At 38.6% G+C, this 17,349-nt stretch overlaps 1 protein-coding gene across 1 annotated transcript; it reads right to left on the bottom strand.

Moving 5' to 3' along the window:
* Positions 1–4,415: 4,415 nt before the first annotated feature.
* Positions 4,416–16,596, bottom strand: LOC149922083 (uncharacterized). Its single transcript, XM_090163031.1, has 12 exons — positions 16,532–16,596; positions 8,185–8,289; positions 7,975–8,129; positions 7,538–7,667; positions 7,344–7,485; positions 6,890–7,272; positions 6,070–6,248; positions 5,865–6,004; positions 5,654–5,799; positions 5,508–5,589; positions 5,104–5,441; positions 4,416–5,042 (listed from the first exon to the last, which is right to left on the bottom strand). The coding sequence occupies exons 2-12, from the start codon at positions 8,279–8,281 to the stop codon at positions 4,801–4,803; spliced, it is 2,034 nt and encodes a 677-aa protein (XP_090019157.1). The 5' UTR covers positions 8,282–8,289; positions 16,532–16,596; the 3' UTR covers positions 4,416–4,800.
* Positions 16,597–17,349: the final 753 nt, after the last annotated feature.

Raw genomic sequence — 17,349 nt, 5'->3', positions numbered from 1 at the left:
AATAAAGAAATTTCGGGAAATCGAAAAGCGCGCGTCCGCCGCGACACCTGGTGAGAAGTCGGTGAGGCAGAAAAACTACGTAAAAGCGCGCGCTGCTGAAGACGCCAAATATTTGTTTTGCACGCGCGGCGCGTTCCAGTTATAAGAGACCTAAGCCTAAATTGCGCGATTTTAAAAGTTAGGATAGTTCGCAAATCGCTCAGATGGCGACGAAAATTCAAACTGAAACACCTGGCATTATTTTTCGTTTCAACTTTTTGGGCCAAAAGCTATTTTTCAAGATAAAAAAGGTACGTGTTAGTATATTGAACGTCTTGTTAATCTTTTGATTCGGAAATAAGGCCATATTGGAAAAGCTTGGCCGTTCCCCTTTAACAACGGTCTCTACGAAAATAATTTTTCAGATATTTCGTTGAGGGTTACTGAAAAATTGGTCTTCGTTAAGCTCAGGTCTGGGTCCGTTGAGGCTTGGAGGAGAGAAGGGGTTGAGGCTTTCTGAATGCAGCCACCACACACTTTAAAAACGAAAATGTTTTCTACCGCAGCGCCATCCCTCAAATTCTGACTTCAAACGAAAGTAAATAGATAAAACTAAAAAATGGTGTCGAAAAACACTTGATCGTTTTTTCGCTGTACTTTTTCGTAAATATTTTGCGACCTTTTTATTAGTGTGTGTTAATTAGGGCTGTGTGAGTACTCGATTAGCATCGAGTATCCGGCGATTTTTGAAGATAGATACTCGAACTCGAATAAGAAAATTTTATATACTCGTCGATTATCGAGTATCAGAAATTTGCCTTAATCGGGTGCTCAAATACTCGAATAAGCCACCTGTAAAACTCGCCCACAATATTCGGGTAATCGACCACTCGTCGGGTACTTTTTGTCATAGCCAGTCGTCCGTGTATAAAAACGGGGGAAATATATCCAAACGAACCAGGCTGAGAAAAAAGGAATTTTGTTAAACTGGACCTGTGGCCAGTAGAGCCTAGGTAGTTTAATTAAAAAACTGGCCACTGGCTACTTATCATTTTTAATACCTTCAAAATCAGGCTTTCATAACTTATGGTCAAATTATCTATTCTTGACAATATGTGCTAGAAGCAAAGACCAACCAATTTTAGGGATTATTATAGAATTTTTTTAACGAACTAAAATCTTGAAGGGAAAAAACTTTGAATTAATTAAGTGGTCACCAGGGCTACTAACACCCCAAGCATTTAATTTTTAAACTGGCGATTGGCCTGTGATAGTGCCTTAATTCTCACACTGAAACCTAGGAGCAACAAACACAAGGAGAACGCAGCTAGCCTTTAAACACGCTAACGAAGGGTTGTGTACGAATTTCATTGGACGAGCGTCACGAGCCTTTCTCTGAATGTTTTAAGGGCGTGGGGGAAGACAATTTCCGAATTTTCCCCTTCCGACGGCAGCAGGCGCTAAAGCGTCTAGCCAATGAAAAACGTACACAAGAAAATCCACGACTTTTCGACGGGTTGCGTTCTCCTTGTGTATAGTGTTGTGTTTGTTGCTCCTAGCTGAAACGAACATCCCTTGGCTGGTTGGATTCGTATATAAGTTTTTTAGTTTTGATTTTGGTTTTGAGAGAGCTCGGAATTGTCTCTGCCGTGAGTGTCTGATAATCAGAGCCGTAACTAGGTGTTCTGGCGCCCTTGGCAAATTGAAGATTTGGCGCCCTCTAACAAGTAAGTTGTGTAGCAAAGGGGGGATTTCGACCCCAAGGCAGTAGCGGCGCTAAGGTTTTTTCACAGGTGGGCTAATTATTTTGTGGCCCCTAAGAATTTTGTGGCCCTTACAACCATGGAGTGTAGCTTCACTCCATTTTACAAATTTAGTGACCCCTTATACATTTTTCAGGAAGCGAGAAGAGCAAGGTCGTTTTCTTGTTGCGGCTCTCGTCGGGTTTACTGGACCCCTATATGACCTTGTATCCGACCTGGAGGGGACACGTACATGCCCGGGGTATTTCCATAAATTTCCTTTCTTTTCTCTCTATTGTCCATTCAACTTTCTCTCAATTTCCGCTCCCTTCCTCCCGAATCTATCTGTTTATGGTCTACTATCTTATTGAGTAAACAAATTGATTTTGAAAGGCAATAAAACAAATTTCTAGAGATAAAGAAAATTCATAAATTAAAATATGTGGGCTCTTAATTATAAATTTGTGGCCCCTTTAATATAAATATGTGGCCCCTCTCAGAAATGCAGGGGGGCTAAAGCCCACTTCAGCCCACCCTTAGCGCCGCTACTGCCCCAAGGGCCTTGACCAGCGCGCCCCCTCTGGTAATTTCAAGCGCAATTTTTACAAAAACCAATGATCCAACCAACTTGTACCTGCAGACTATTTAACCTGTCAAACCTTCAACCTGTGCAGTTAACCTGTAAATCACCTGCAGAAATACTAATAACCATATATGCCGAGAAGTATTAATATATATTTTATTGACGTAAAGGCTAAAGAGTGAGTAAGTACCATCTAGTAGCCGTAAACTTTTTTTTTATACCAATAATTTTATCCGAGTTTGGGCGAGGGGGCGGTCAGTGTGGTTGTTTAAGAAGAAAATTCATTATTAGCGCTGGCCTCGAGTAAGGAGACAATAGTGTCAAAAACAAAAGGGCAATCTAGCCGTACGGTTGTCGAAATTCAGTCGAGGCGTATCACCGCGTGGAGCTAGAGTGGAGAGATTAGTACCGCTAGAACAACATAGGCTCGTTCGGGAGTCGTGGTTTCGCGAAACAAATTCTGCAATTTCGAGTCGGCGCACTCAGCCGTCAACTCCATCATTCTCAGTAACAACTTATATGTTGCGGTAAAGTGGATCTTACGGATAAATGGCAGGTTTGCAGGTAGACCTCCAAACCTGCGATAATATGATCTACCCAACCTGTATCTGCGATTCTTTCGACCTGTCCAACCTGCAAAATGTTTTTCTAACGTGATCCGATTTGAACTGACCTGTAAAGGTTGCAGTTATCTGCAGACCTGCACAGGTAATCTGTACAGTGCCCACCTTTGGTCGTAGAAAGCCCTCGATTACTAGCTTGTTGTAACACATCAGACACGAAGAAAGAAAATTGGTTAGGTAAAACCCGTTTAAACGGAAGTCCATTCGAACTACTTCTTTGTCGTGTATCCTGCTTTATCAAAAAAATAGAACGGTGCTATTTTGACCAACACCAAATACCTCGCCAAATACTCTGTTTTCTTAATTACGATGGTCACTAAATTTTACGTATATGATTGAACGAAGCAATTTAAGGAAAACTCCGTGACATACAATGCACGCGCTAGACCCAAGGTTGCGCTAGATCTTAGTTTAAATTTTAAACTGAAAACAAACTTTAAAGTAAAGACAAACACGTGACGAAATAATATTAAAGCGTATCTTCCAGTCTAGGAGCTTTCAGCCAAGCCAATCTAGAGGCTGGTGACCTCTATTAGAATTCAATAGAGGTCGCCAGCCACTTGAATACCTTCGCTGAAAGTTAATTGGGATTATTCTCGTTAGGCCATTGTTTCAATAATTTCGGCGGGTAATTTCTAGAAAAATATGGCAGTGGATTAAAAGTTTGATTTTGTCTTTGACCTTCGGGTGTTCTTCTTTGCTGTATCTAATACCGAGTAGCCTCTCCCGTAGAAATTGTATACACCTTGACCGGCGAACATGAAATGAAGTAAAGACGGACCCCCGAAAAGTGTAGACAAGTACTTAGCCCACAGAACATTTTTGGCGGAAATCTGTAAAGCTCGGCCGAAATTTGAAATTTAAATTCCTACTTGTAAGCGGAAATTTATATTTAAGGGCGAACTGAGAGAGCGACTGAGTGTCTATCAATTTGAATAATAAATGGCGCCCATTTATTTTAGCGCCCTTGGCGGGAGCCAACCCCGCCACAGTTTTGCTACAGATCTCTGGCTTAAAGTGGGTGTCTTTGGCAATAGGGTTAAGCTTTTTGAACGCCAAACGGCGCCCCTTACCCTCGCGCGCCCTTGGCGGGGGCCAACCCCGCCAATGCCTAGTTACGGCAGTGCTGATAATGTTAATTATTTTTATCATTTTTAACTTGTTAGTTTAAATAACAACTAGTAGGCTATTTTAAATTTTTCTTAATTAATAATTACTAACTACTTGAGTAGTCGAGCACCCGGACAGGTTTTTCTGACTACTTGATTACTCGAACAAGGAAAATTTGAAATAATCGAATACTCGACAACCCGACTCGATGAAAATGCTATCCGACTCAACTACCCTATGAAACATTTATTAATAATCGAAACCCGACTCGATTGCATAAAACCACTACTAGCCCTAGTGTGTGTTCCAAGCTTATCCCATTATGTTGAGGGTTTGTCTGAATAAAAACTTCAATTGTTAAAAAATCAACAGCTTTATTTAAAAGAAAAATATAAAAATGGGCAGTGTAATTGTACAAAACCTAAAAAGTGGCCATTTATGAGTTTTTTTTTGACTTAACAGAAGGTTTGATGACAATGACTAAGAATTTTCAACTAATATTTAATTAAATACAAAAATCAAACAAATTGCATCGAAAAAGGTGAGGAATTTTTAAACGGTGCTTTGGTAACGCAATGGAAACATTGATAATTTAATGGGCCCACACGACTGGCGTGAATCTTTGGGAAAGTCTTAGGTGTATTGGCAAGCAAATTCGATTGTCACTATGACTGGTACGTTAAATAATGCGGCAGTGTTCAACTTAAGTTATAACAAATTAACAAGCTCCGGAATGTTCAGTCAGAGTCAAAGATCCCCCAGTTCAGTCTAGCCTTCTGAGAGATCTCATGGTGCCTCTGTAATCCGATCCGAATGGACTAGTCATTCGGGTCATGGTTGAGAGGGATCCATCATCCATTTCATCCTCTTTTCTTTTCTTGCGCGCGAAAAAAACGCAAACTCCACAGACTAAAATGATAATCAGTTGTACCAAAACAGCCGCAACCACAGTTCCAATTATGATTGGTTTGCTAGTGCAAAGAATGTTGTCTCCAAATGGTATCACTGCAAAAAATATACAATTTTTAACTTTTCAAACTAAGCGTCGTATCCCAGTGATACTTACAAGAAGAACGGTCGTAAGCGTTGTCTTTTATTGGTGTAACCGAAATGCCTTCTACTATAATTTCTCGCTGCAGGGAATAATCGGGCAGTAATGGCGTTTCGGTAGTATTGTCCTTGGGTTCGGTTTTGTTGTCGTCTACACTTCGTCTCCTTTTTCCGAAAGATGGTCCACCGTTAACGCACGCCACAGGGTCGCAGGTTTGGAGACAAAACTGGACGTTAACCTCGAATCGCACGACCACATCGTCCGCGAATTTAAAGGCGTCGAATCGACCTTGTAAGGCCTTGCCTCCCGGAACTCTTTGGAGTGCTGGGAAGATAGCCGAATCTGTTGGACAACTTTGGTACGAAGATGGGTTGAAATTTACTGTCCGTCAAATACACAGATTATGATATCTTACTAACCCACTGCTATCTATTAGCGTTATGTATTCATCGGTTTTTCCACTTCTCGCAATGAGGTCCCGAGCTGCTATTCCAAAAACACCTGTAAACAGATCCTTTATAGTAAAGACTCATTAATTGTTAAACACCATGTTTTTTTTCGTTACTGTCATCGTCGATCTCTATCCTTAAGTAAAGCTCCTCGCCCAGACGGGTTCCAGTGACATCGTCACCATTCTTGTCAGTAATTCTGAGTCTTATATTGGGTGACGGCGCCGTGGCGTTCACGATGGCGGTTGCCGATGAGAAATCCCTGTTGGAACTTTAAAGCGTTATAGACCACCACTTCGTGGATTCTTCGCGAGAAATATATCTTACCCAATGACCACCCTGTAATCACTAGTAACGGTTCTGTTAGCCGTTTCAAAGACGCAAAGCAGTTGCAAAATTCTGTCCCCTTTGCGTTGAATAACTGGGTGATGTTGTACTATTACCGAATTTCTGTACCTTCCCGAAGACTAAAGGGAAAACGTCCTGTTCAGATTCTTTGTTGTATAACCACTAAACTGATACGGGATCTTACCTCCATTTGAACTCCGCAAACCTCCGTCGGTTTCAGGGGCATTACGAGTGTGGTTGAAGTTTGCCCTTTACCCTCTACGTTGCACAAATTGGCTTGAGTTTTTCCGAAGATTCTACCCACAAATGGCTCCAAGGTATTCAGGGTTAATGACATGGAGTCCGCGTTACACGACAGTTGAACTAAAAAAGTAACAACAGTTCCTTAGCACGATAATCATGGTTGGCTGATTTAGATCAATTTGATTTAAATCATAATTTAAATCAAGTGATTTTTTTGGAAAAAGTCATTGTTTCAAATCACACAATGAACAATAAAACATGGTCAAATAAAAGGTTCTTTAAAAATTAAAATATATAGAAAATCTGAGAAAACTAAAATATTAAATAATAATTAAGTTTAATTCAGATTTTATTTAAACCAAGATTAGCTAACTGTTAAAGGTAAAATATCCGTTAATTATACGGGAAAAGAGCCATTAATTGTATAAAAATCAATAAATTGAATAAAATGTAAAAAATCCGATTGTATGGTTTTTATTAAAGAAATCAAAAAAGTGCCAATCCGGACGATAATTAGGATTATCTACTTGCTCGCCCCGTCATTGGCATACGTCATAGCTAAGCTCCGCCTTAAAATGGCCGCCATTACATTTTACCACGTCACAAATCACGAGACAAACACCACGTGACCATATTAAGTGTGAGAAAATGATCAGGTGACCACTATAGGCGTTCTAATATCCAACAAAAACTCGTTACCATGGCAACTAAAATAGGCCACACCCACGTGCAAGCTACGAATAATTTTTCGAAGGTCGTACCTTTCAAACAATTTGACCTCTGGTAATAGAATACTCCTGGTCTGGTTCCCAAACTCCGAGCGCCAGCGCTCGAAGTATCGTCTCCGCTGAGCCAGCATTGTCCCGATCCGGCCCAGAACGAAGCCGAGCGACACAAGAACGGCCGCGCCGCGTCGCAAAGCGCCCTGCACTGAGCGGGACTAAACGCCGAACGTAGTAGATCGGCCCGTCCCAAGTCTACTCCTTCTAGCTCTTCGTATTCGCAACCGGCGCTGGAGCCTGGTGAGCAAAGGTTCTCGAAGTAGTCCACATCCGCCGGGGCTGGACGGAATGCGGATGGTTGAGACCTTCGATGTTCCGAACTGAGGCGACACTGCTGTAACGTGTAGTCGTATTCGCCCGATCTGCGTTATTTCAAAAACTTAAGATCGATGCACTAGCTAACATATTTTCCAGGGGAAAGTAAATTCTTTACCTGCACACGAATGTTCGCTCTTGGGTGCATAGTAGCTCACACAATCTTCTGTCCAAAACGTTCGGAATTACTTTATCGTCGTATCCGGCTAGTTCCCGACCAGGTACTCTTTCGTATTGCCAGGAACGCTCGCAACCTGGAACTATCGGGAACGATATTCAAGTTCTTGCTACGATTTCGTTTTCGTAACTTACTTTGTGGCAAACACGTTTTCTCGAAATAGTTAACTTTGTCCTCGGAACTAACCAACTGTTCCGTCAATTTATCCAAGCTTATTGAAAAGCATTGTCCATCTCCGTATCGTACAACGAACGCGGCGCAAGCCTTAATGGAAGGTATACTAAATATTAGCGCGAACTTTCTTTAGGAAAAAACTAGGGGCAACAAACACAGCACCCCACACAAGGAGAACGCAAGTACGCAACCCGTCAAAAGTCGTGTATTTTCTTGCGCACATTTTTCATTGGTTAGACGCTTAAGCACTTGCTGCCGTCGGAAGGGGAAAATTTGGAAATTGTCTTCCCCCTTTCCGTAAAACGTTCAGCGTAAAGGCTCGACCAATGAAATTTGTACACAACACTGCGTTCTCCTTGTGTTTGTTGCTCCTAGCGAAAAAGGGTATATTTCTTACCTGGGAACTCTTGCACAGAGAAGCGCATTTGACGGTGACTGGTTCTTCGTCGATTTCTCCCCTCGATCCCCTTCCAAACATGGGTGTTAGGATGACACCGTTAGGAACCATTTGGGCCACCTTTTCGAACGTGATATCACTAGCGGCGCATTGTCCTGCAAAAGGAGCCTCGTTATTAAGAGTACTTATGGCCTCTTTTATAGAAACTACCTTTAACATTCTTGATGTGCAGTATTAGAATCCCGGACAAAACTAAAGCGACCTTCCTAAGACAACTCGTCACTGACAGATAGTGCTGGTTCTTCATCTCAAACGCTAAAAAGTGAAAAGGCATAATTTTATTTCTTCGATGGTGTAAATGTACGACTATGTTATGTAATAATAGTGATTTAAACAAGTGGGCCCGGCAGTCCCAAATAAAAGTTTCACACGTGCCAAGCTTTACGAACACAACGAACAGTAGTATAACCGGTAACGGAAACATGAACAAATAAAATAAACGGTCGAGAAAAACCGCTGTAAAATTTTTTGTGGGAAATATGGGAACCGCTCGAAATATGTTTGTGGGAAATATAGGGATGACAATTTCAAAAATTACCCGGAGTGGTTGGGCTAAAGGGTTACAAAACATACAGAAGCGATTTCACCAAGCGCTGTTGCGGAAACCGTGTGCGAACGAAAACGCCAAAACGCCAGAGACGGAAACGCCAGAAGATCGCCGAATCCCAATTGCCCGACTTGCTAGGTTGTTGGTTGTCGAACGCGCGTGAATTTTAGGGACGAAAATCTGGTATAACTATAGGAGAATATGGCTAGCTTTCTACGGCCTTTCCCTCTCTGGTTTAGAACGCGAGCGTAGGAAGATTCTACCGTGGCGTAAGAGAACGACGTTATTGTGGACGGTGAGAATCCTACCGTGGCGTTAGAAAACGGCGTGTTTGCGAACGGCGGCGGCGGCGGCGGCGGCGGCGGCGGGGACTGTAGCGGCTACTGTAGTTTTACTCTAGCCTATACTAGGCTCGTGTAAAACTAAAAAACTATATTCTCGGGAATGCTTTCGATTTTTCCTTGTTTGAAACTTTCGATACATCTACCAGTTAAAGTTTGATATCATCGTGCTATCCGTGACAATAATATTGGGGCGATTGAATTCATTTGTCGCGCATCTTTCTCAAAGACGTTTCGATTTCTTCGTCGCGAATTATCTTTCAATTTCCGATTCTCTGGCGTGTTAATCGTCTTAGCCCTATTGACCACTCGAGCGTACAGGGTCTTCTTTACAATGTACGAGGATTTGTAACACGATCCTTTTTCCCCGCGGTTCATGGTCCTGCTCTTTTATTACCTTTCATTTCGTATTCTTAATATGTAGGCCGTTACGATTTTTAGTACTATTTTATTCCACTAGCGAATACATATTGGACAAAATGCGACGCAAAATGACTTTTATAATGACAATAATATCAGCTGCCAATATTGAGGTAGCTAATTAGCTAAAATGTTTTTAAGATATCGTAAATAACCGTTAATTATTTTCCAAGAAGGGCGGGTTTTAAGTATAATCCTACAACTGCCAAATGTTCGTTAACATCATTAACGACGTTTTTCCTGGTAAAATTTGGATTGGTATTTTTACATGTACAAAAGCGAAATACGGAAATATACCAAATGCTACCACGAAATTTGTAAAAATAGAATTAACCTCGAAATCGGGCCCGCATAACCACTATATAAACTACAAATGGAAAAATTACAAGAAGTTAGATAATGCGTTTTTGCTAATTTTGGCCCATTTTTACGCCATTTGGCAACGGTAGGGGAAATAGTTTGGCGTAGAAACTGTTTACGTAATCATGTAGATATACAAGAAAAATTTTACACACGCGACATTTTTATTATATTTAAATCTTCAGGACTATAAACTTAACAATATGGCGATTGTTTGATTTGTTTTTATTAGTCGTACTACTATAGAAAAAAAACGCATTGTTTTTCTGAAAAGGGTGTGTTTCCTAAGACTCATTAATCACTACAATTTAATTATATTATAAATGAATGAAAAATTAAAGAACGGCTTGCGTAACATTCGCGAAACAATGTATGGAAATAGCTTAGAATATCATTTGGAAATAAAAGATCGCTTCAAAACTGGTTGAAAGAAATACCCAAAACCAAGCCCAAAACGTTCGTCACCTCCTCTTCGAGTGTGAAATGGTAACGCTCTGGTGAGCCGAGTTCTGGGGATGTGAGTCGTGTCTTGTTTTAACAAGTTGATTAGGGATTATGTGGAGAGCTGAGGAATTTCAAAGTGGGGAAGAAGATATAATTTAACAACCAAATATTTTCCGAGACACATTATTTTAAAATAAATGTTTTTACAGGCGTTTAAAACATCTTTACCATAAGTAACATATAAAAAAATAAGTATGACACTTCCTAATGTTTTAATATTAATTTTCCTACCGACACGCACTGTTGCCCAGCTCCTTCTGGGACTTTCAACCGAACTGAGTATTATATTATCGTTCTTGGTAATAGCTTCTTTCGTCATGGTAAACTTTATGCACTAGGGGGCTCTGTGCTGAACTAAATCTCGATCGCGCTATAACTATGAAAATAATTTCGGTTATAATTTTGCTAATTGTCATACTTATTGGTAATATATTATTTATGTGTTTACTGATATAACTATGACGCGTAACTCGCATAGTCCGATGCCGTACTATTAAATTTGCAAGCCAGGTATGATAACCCTATTTGAGCTACAAGCAAAGTAATTAATAATTTAAAACAGCCATATATGCTATAATGTCAAATCGTTATGACTCTGCGGTTCTAGTGTATCAGTGTGTATTTCGCTAGTAAAAAGGTAAAATAACCAGTGGCGTAGCCAGAAATTCGTCAAGGGGGGTCGTAGTATGTGAATGTTAAGAGGGGGTCGAGAAGGGGGTGGAAAATTAGCACAGTCAAAGGTAGGCCCAAGGGGGTCTGGACCCGGTAACCCCCCCTCTTGTCTACGCCACTGAAAAGAACTCAAATTTTCCGGTAAAATTCTAGAATTTTATAATGAGCGTAAGGTGTTTTAAAATTCTAGAATAAAACCATGTAGTAAAATATTATCTAAAATAAACAGTACCGTAGCTAGGAATTCGTCAAAGGGGGGTGATAATTTAGTACAGTTAAAGATACGTCCAAAGGGGTAGTTTGACATGCATCCCCTGCTTACACCACTGAAAATAGAATCTTTAAATTAGGACGGCCTTATCCAACCTTTTGTAATAGTATTAGGTAACCTTTGTTGTAAATGATATATCGACGAGGGGCAGATCACTCCGTTACAAGGTGTCCTAATAATCATGATTAGAAGTTTAACCATGATTTCATAATTTTTATTCTTTATACAGCCAAAACTAGAAATTTGATTTTAATTAGATTTAATCATGATTGAATTATACGAAGGTGTCCTGATAATTAAGGGAGTGATCTGTCCCTCGGATATCGAGTTTTTAATTTAAAGGATTTCACTGAAAAATTACTTTATTCTTTATAATTTATTACGCTTTATATCAGGGGCTAAAATAGGGTGAATTTTAAAATTGCCGTCCTTGAAACTGTACCTTCGCTAACAATAAACGGATGATATCAATAGTTTCGTGTACCGTGGGTACGAACCTGAAAAACAGGTGAGAGATGTCGTGGTAATATAGTGAAAAGAGAGGCTACGAAAACTAATATTTAGTTCCGCCATCGAATTACGAAACAATAGCGAGTTCTTTTCCTAAACTCGCCGTGTCTGTCAGCTTGGCTGGCGGCGATTTCTCTTTACTTGACCGTTAAAAGAAAATAATTATCGGTCACTCTGACAAGATATAACGCGACTTCGAAATTTTCTAACCTCAATTCTTCAAGGTCTTCGTATTTTTGTACTTTTCCCACTAATTCAATGGGATTTTAGTTTTAATATAATAAGACTACAGTACGCATTGTCCTTTTTTCGGTAAAATTTAAGTCCGATTATGGTTCAAGGGACAACGTTAAGAATTGACCAATTTTTGGTCAATTGTTTTCAACGGTATAAAATCATTAAAAAATTCGCTTAATGTACTGGTGTATTAATTTGAATATTTGTGGTCGGTAGATTTTTGGTCTATTGTTTATGTTACAGGCAAATTAATTTTTTTTAAGAATCTTAAAGGTAAAAAAATTAACGTTATTCATTAAAAATACTTTTAAATGAGCTAGGATACAATAGATCTTTCCCAGAGATGTGTATATATTTTGCGAGGGGCAGGTCACTTCCATTTTGGGTGCGTCTTAATCATAGTAAAATTATTAAATCACGGTAATCAAGATTAAAAAATCTAATCATGATTTAAACGAGATTTAATCCTTCTAACCATGATCTAATATTTTTAATCAGATTTAATCATTTCAAAGAGATTTAATAATTTTAATAACGATTTAATCATTTTAATCACGATTTAATAAATAATCAGATAGGCTAATACCCAAGGCACCAACTTAGGCCTAAGTCATCAAGCGACTTTTGAAGCCTTTAATTCAGATGGCCGGGTTACAATGCGTAGGAGGGTGGTGGCAAGCCCTTCATGCCACGCGAGCCAACAGCTCCCTACGCTAACTATTAACGTTAACCTCCACAAGGTTTTATGGAAGGGGAAACCGAAGAACTTGGGGGAAACCCCTTAAACCAGAAGGAGTTTTTTTAAGTTTTCACTCAGTTCCACAAGCTGGGATCGAACCCGGCTCCTCTTGCTGCGAGGAGCGAAAGTGCTAACCAGTCCGCCACCCCATTTTAATCATTTTACTCACGACTTAATCATTTTAATCTCGAGTTAATAATTTTAATCTCGATTTAATAATTTTAATCTCGAGTTAATAATTTTAATCTCGATTTAATCATTTTAATCTCGATTTAATCATTTTAATCTCGATTTAATCATTTTAATCTCGATTTAATCATTTTAATCTCGATTTAATCATTTTAATCTCGATTTAATCATTTTAATCTCGATTTAATCATTTTAATCTCGATTTAATCATTTTAATCTCGATTTAATCATTTTAATCTCGATTTAATCATTTTAATCTCGATTTAATCATTTTAATCTCGATTTAATCATTTTAATCTCGATTTAATCATTTTAATCTCGATTTAATCATTTTAATCTCGATTTAATCATTTTAATCTCGATTTAATCATTTTAATCTCGATTTAATCATTTTAATCTCGATTTAATCATTTTAATCTCGATTTAATCATTTTAATCTCGATTTAATCATTTTAATCTCGATTTAATCAATACAATTGGTTGAATCGAGATTTTATAATTAAAATCAAAACCAAAGTACGATAATTTAATATTAGTTTTTAAAATTGATGGTTCTATCGCAATTATGTTTGATTCTAATTCTAATTTCTAAACGCGATTTAATCATACTAATCACAATTTAATCGTTTCAATCAGGATTTAATCATTTTAATCAGATTTAATCACTTAATCATGATTAAATCAGATTTAATCACTTAATCATTATTAAATCAGATTTAAACATTCTAATTATGATTAAATCAGATTTAAACATTCTAATCATGATTAAACGTGATTTAAACATTCTAATTATGATTAAACGTGATTTAATCAACATAATCGTGATTAAATTGAATTTAATCAAAATAATCACGATTAAATCGGATTTTATATTTCGAGGGGTGCGTCGTTAATCAAGGAAGTGACGTGCCCCTCGATATTTTGTCATCCTTGGTGTATCTGTTCACTCAATATAATACGAAGAAGCGATTGTCAGGTGGTGTAAACTAGGAGCGTAGCCAAGAGAGTAATTTTGGGGGGGAATTAAATTTTATCCCATTCAAGCCGAGGGGGTGCTGACGAAAGTTTGCGGAGTTCGAAATTCAAGCAATATCGATTTCGCCAACACAAGAAAAATTATGCAACTATGAAAACATTGGGATTACCAATGCCCCCATTTAGTACAGCCTCAAAAAAAATGGACACTATTAAAATTATTTACTAAATTAAATTACGTAATAAGATAATGAATCAAAGCTTTATATATTTAATAAAGTCACGTAAAAGTTATCTGTAACCCATCAATTTTGATGTGGCATTAAATACTAAACCGAAGAAGTGATAAATATTCGTGAGTTCTATAAGCTCTCATTGTCGGTTTAAACAATGATGCTCGCGATGTTTCGTGAGCTTTCGTTTCTTTTTAAGGCTGCAATTATACGTCGTCGGAAGACGTTTTAATGCCTTTAGTGAATGTGAAATGACCGTGAGCTTTTCAATCCTTTCTCTCTCGCTCTCGCTCGAACAATCGAAAGTTCTTCTTCAGACCACTTTTTTTTTGGCCACCGATTCCTGGGCGTTAACGAACTTGACTATATACATCCATTAAAATTCCTTAGTCGCCAGTGGCGCGTTTACACAAATTGATGCCTATAGGACCCTAGGAGTAGCATGGTGGAACGCTTACACCGCCTTAGGGCCTTAGGGGTAGTATGTTGGAACGCTTACACCGCCTTAGGGCCCTAGGGGTAGTATGGTGGAACGCTTACACCGCCTTAGGGCCCTAGGGGTAGTATGTTGGAACGCTTACACCGCCTTAGGGCCCTATGGGTAGTATGTTGGAACGCTTACGCCGCCTGAGGGCCCTAGGGGCAGTATGTTGGAACGCTTACACCGCCTTAGGGCCTTAGGGGTAGTATGTTGGAACGCTTACACCGCCTTAGGGCCCTAGGGGTAGTATGGTGGAACGCTTACACCGCCTTAGGGCCCTAGGGGTAGTATGTTGGAACGCTTACACCGCCTTAGGGCCCTATGGGTAGTATGTTGGAACGCTTACGCCGCCTGAGGGCCCTAGGGGCAGTATGTTGGAACGCTTACACCGCCTGAGGGCCCTATGGGTAGTATGTTGGAACGCTTACACCGCCTGAGGGCCCTAGGAGAATTCTAGAGGCGTCTACACCGTTTGAGAATCCTAGGGCCCTATGAGTAGCTTAATGGCCCGTTTACGCTGTTGGCGACCCCTAGGATCCTATCGGTATTTTAGTGGCGTTTACACCACTTGAGAATCCTAGGGTTTTGGGGGCAGTATGCTGGCGCGTTTACACCGCTAATTGAGGACCTTCAGAAGGCCTTACTGTAGTATGGTGGTGCTAGTGCTGTACATAGCTTGAAAAACTCCCCTTGGCGTAGTATGATTTTTGGGCCTTCCTTGTATCATTTTATTAAACACATATACTACAAAAATGTTTTGTAAATATAAAATTAGGGTAGTTTTTGAGCACTACAATCGATGGCTCTAGGGTCGCTTCTACTATTTTGTGCCTAACCGGTTGAATTTTTTCTAAGATGTTACTAAATTAGAGCAAATAAAGCTAAAAATAAATTAATAATAATAATAATCAGCTAGGCTAATACCCAAGACACCACCTTAGGCCTAAGTAATAATAATAAATAATAATAATCAGCTAGGTTATTCACCCTTGGCACCACCTTAGGCCTAAGTCATCAAGTGACTTTTAAAGCCATTAATTCAGGTGAATTCTCTTTTAAATACTTAGGATTATAAATACATTTTTGAAAGCTTTTAAGTGTAAAAACCAAAAGTTATCATAACATTTATTATAAATAAAAATTATTAAAAAAAATATTTCTTTTATAGGTTGGACGTTGAAATGTAAAATATATATTTTTTAATACCTAATACTAATATTAATATTAATATTATAAACTACACTAAGTTATACAATATTAAAAAATTAAATATTTTGACCACTTTTCAGTAATAGTTAGTGTAGGGAGCTGTTGGCTCGCGTGGCATAAAGGGCTTTCCACCACCCTACTACGCATTGTAACCTGGCCACCTGAATTAATGGCTTTAAAAGTGATTTGATGACTTAGGTCTAAGATATTAGCCTAGCTGATTATTATTAAGTAATTAGGTAAGATCATTCATACTTATCTTTTAAAATTTTCAAAATCTACTATAATTAAATTTAAAACCGATATTTTGTAGAAAATCGGTAAAAAACGTAATTAAATAATACTATTCGAAAAAGAAGTGATTTAAATTATCATATTTCGATGGTAAAATTTAGTCACGCTTTTTTCCCCACCTCATTTTAACTTTCGTTAATTTTTTTAATCTATATGAGATAAGGCGAAAACCATAACGCCGTTATTTAATGGAAGTTATAATCGCTCTAATAATTTCCTCGCAGAGAGGATTCAACGAATTTTCGGCCGCTCGCCCCATTTTCTAACGCGCTAGAAATTGAAGGTTTTTCAATACACTTGCCTCCGCGAAAGGATGAAGACTAGATTTATGTATTTTTACAATGAACAGACGTACGCGAAGTCTATTGCTAAAATAATTTCGTCGGGGTATTCGTCGATTGATCATCTAGGCCACCAGACTACGCGCTACAACTTTAGTTTACATTGGCCGGTAAATTAACTGTCTCTTCTTGTAGTGCCGGCAACAGAGGCTCTCTTTTTCTTGCTCTACTGACCTTCAAATATTTCATTATCATTCCCCTCGAAAGTAGCGTGGGAAGAATTTCTGGCGGCTATAGTTTTTAGGTTGTTAGTTTTACCTTTATTGGTTTATAAATAAACACAAATTTTTGGTTTCTAATATTAGTCGTTTAGGACATTTCTTTGGGTCTGCCCTTGAGGCTAGTTAACGCCCAATTTCGAGCTCTAATAATAAGTGCTAGACACTAAGTGTAGCTACGGTGTTTTGCGGAAAGTGGGGTCCAATATTTATTTATTTTAGTTCGATAATTAACACGATAAATTTGGTCAAGATGTCGACTAGTACTGAATGATCTATGGCACTAAAGATAATTAAATCATGGAAAATCACCTAATTATCTTGCACTGAAATCGTTTCAAAGCGTTTGCTCAATTAATAGACGCTAGCATAAACTCTATTTATGTCTTGTTCAACTTGTTAAAACGATCCACGCGCGTCGTGATATTTTAGTGTAAACGGGCTCGAGCGATTTCGCGCGAGCTCCCTGAAATAATAAAAATGCGCGAGCCTTTTACGATAAAATATTAAAGAGCGCGTGGAACATTTTAACAAGTTAAACAAGACATAAGCAATTTATGCTAGCACCTATTGAAACTTAAAATAGTGGCGCGTTACACTAGATATCAGCGTTTGAATAAGTAATTATGCAATTATTTATTTTTATTCATAACCGACAATTATCCAAAAAATATCAGAAAAAAACCTATTAGTTTTGCGTGTTAAATCGTTGTTTATTCGTATAAAATGTTCATAAATAAACAGTTAACCAAAATTTTTATGATTAATCGAAAT

Source organism: Leiobunum rupestre, chromosome 11 (genome assembly GCF_980474605.1).
Source record: "Leiobunum rupestre chromosome 11, qqLeiRupe1.1.hap1, whole genome shotgun sequence".
Classification (NCBI taxonomy): Eukaryota; Metazoa; Arthropoda; class Arachnida; order Opiliones; family Sclerosomatidae; genus Leiobunum; species Leiobunum rupestre.
The sequence above is the reverse complement of the archived record's forward strand: the minus strand, read 5'-3'. Positions and strand labels throughout refer to the sequence as shown.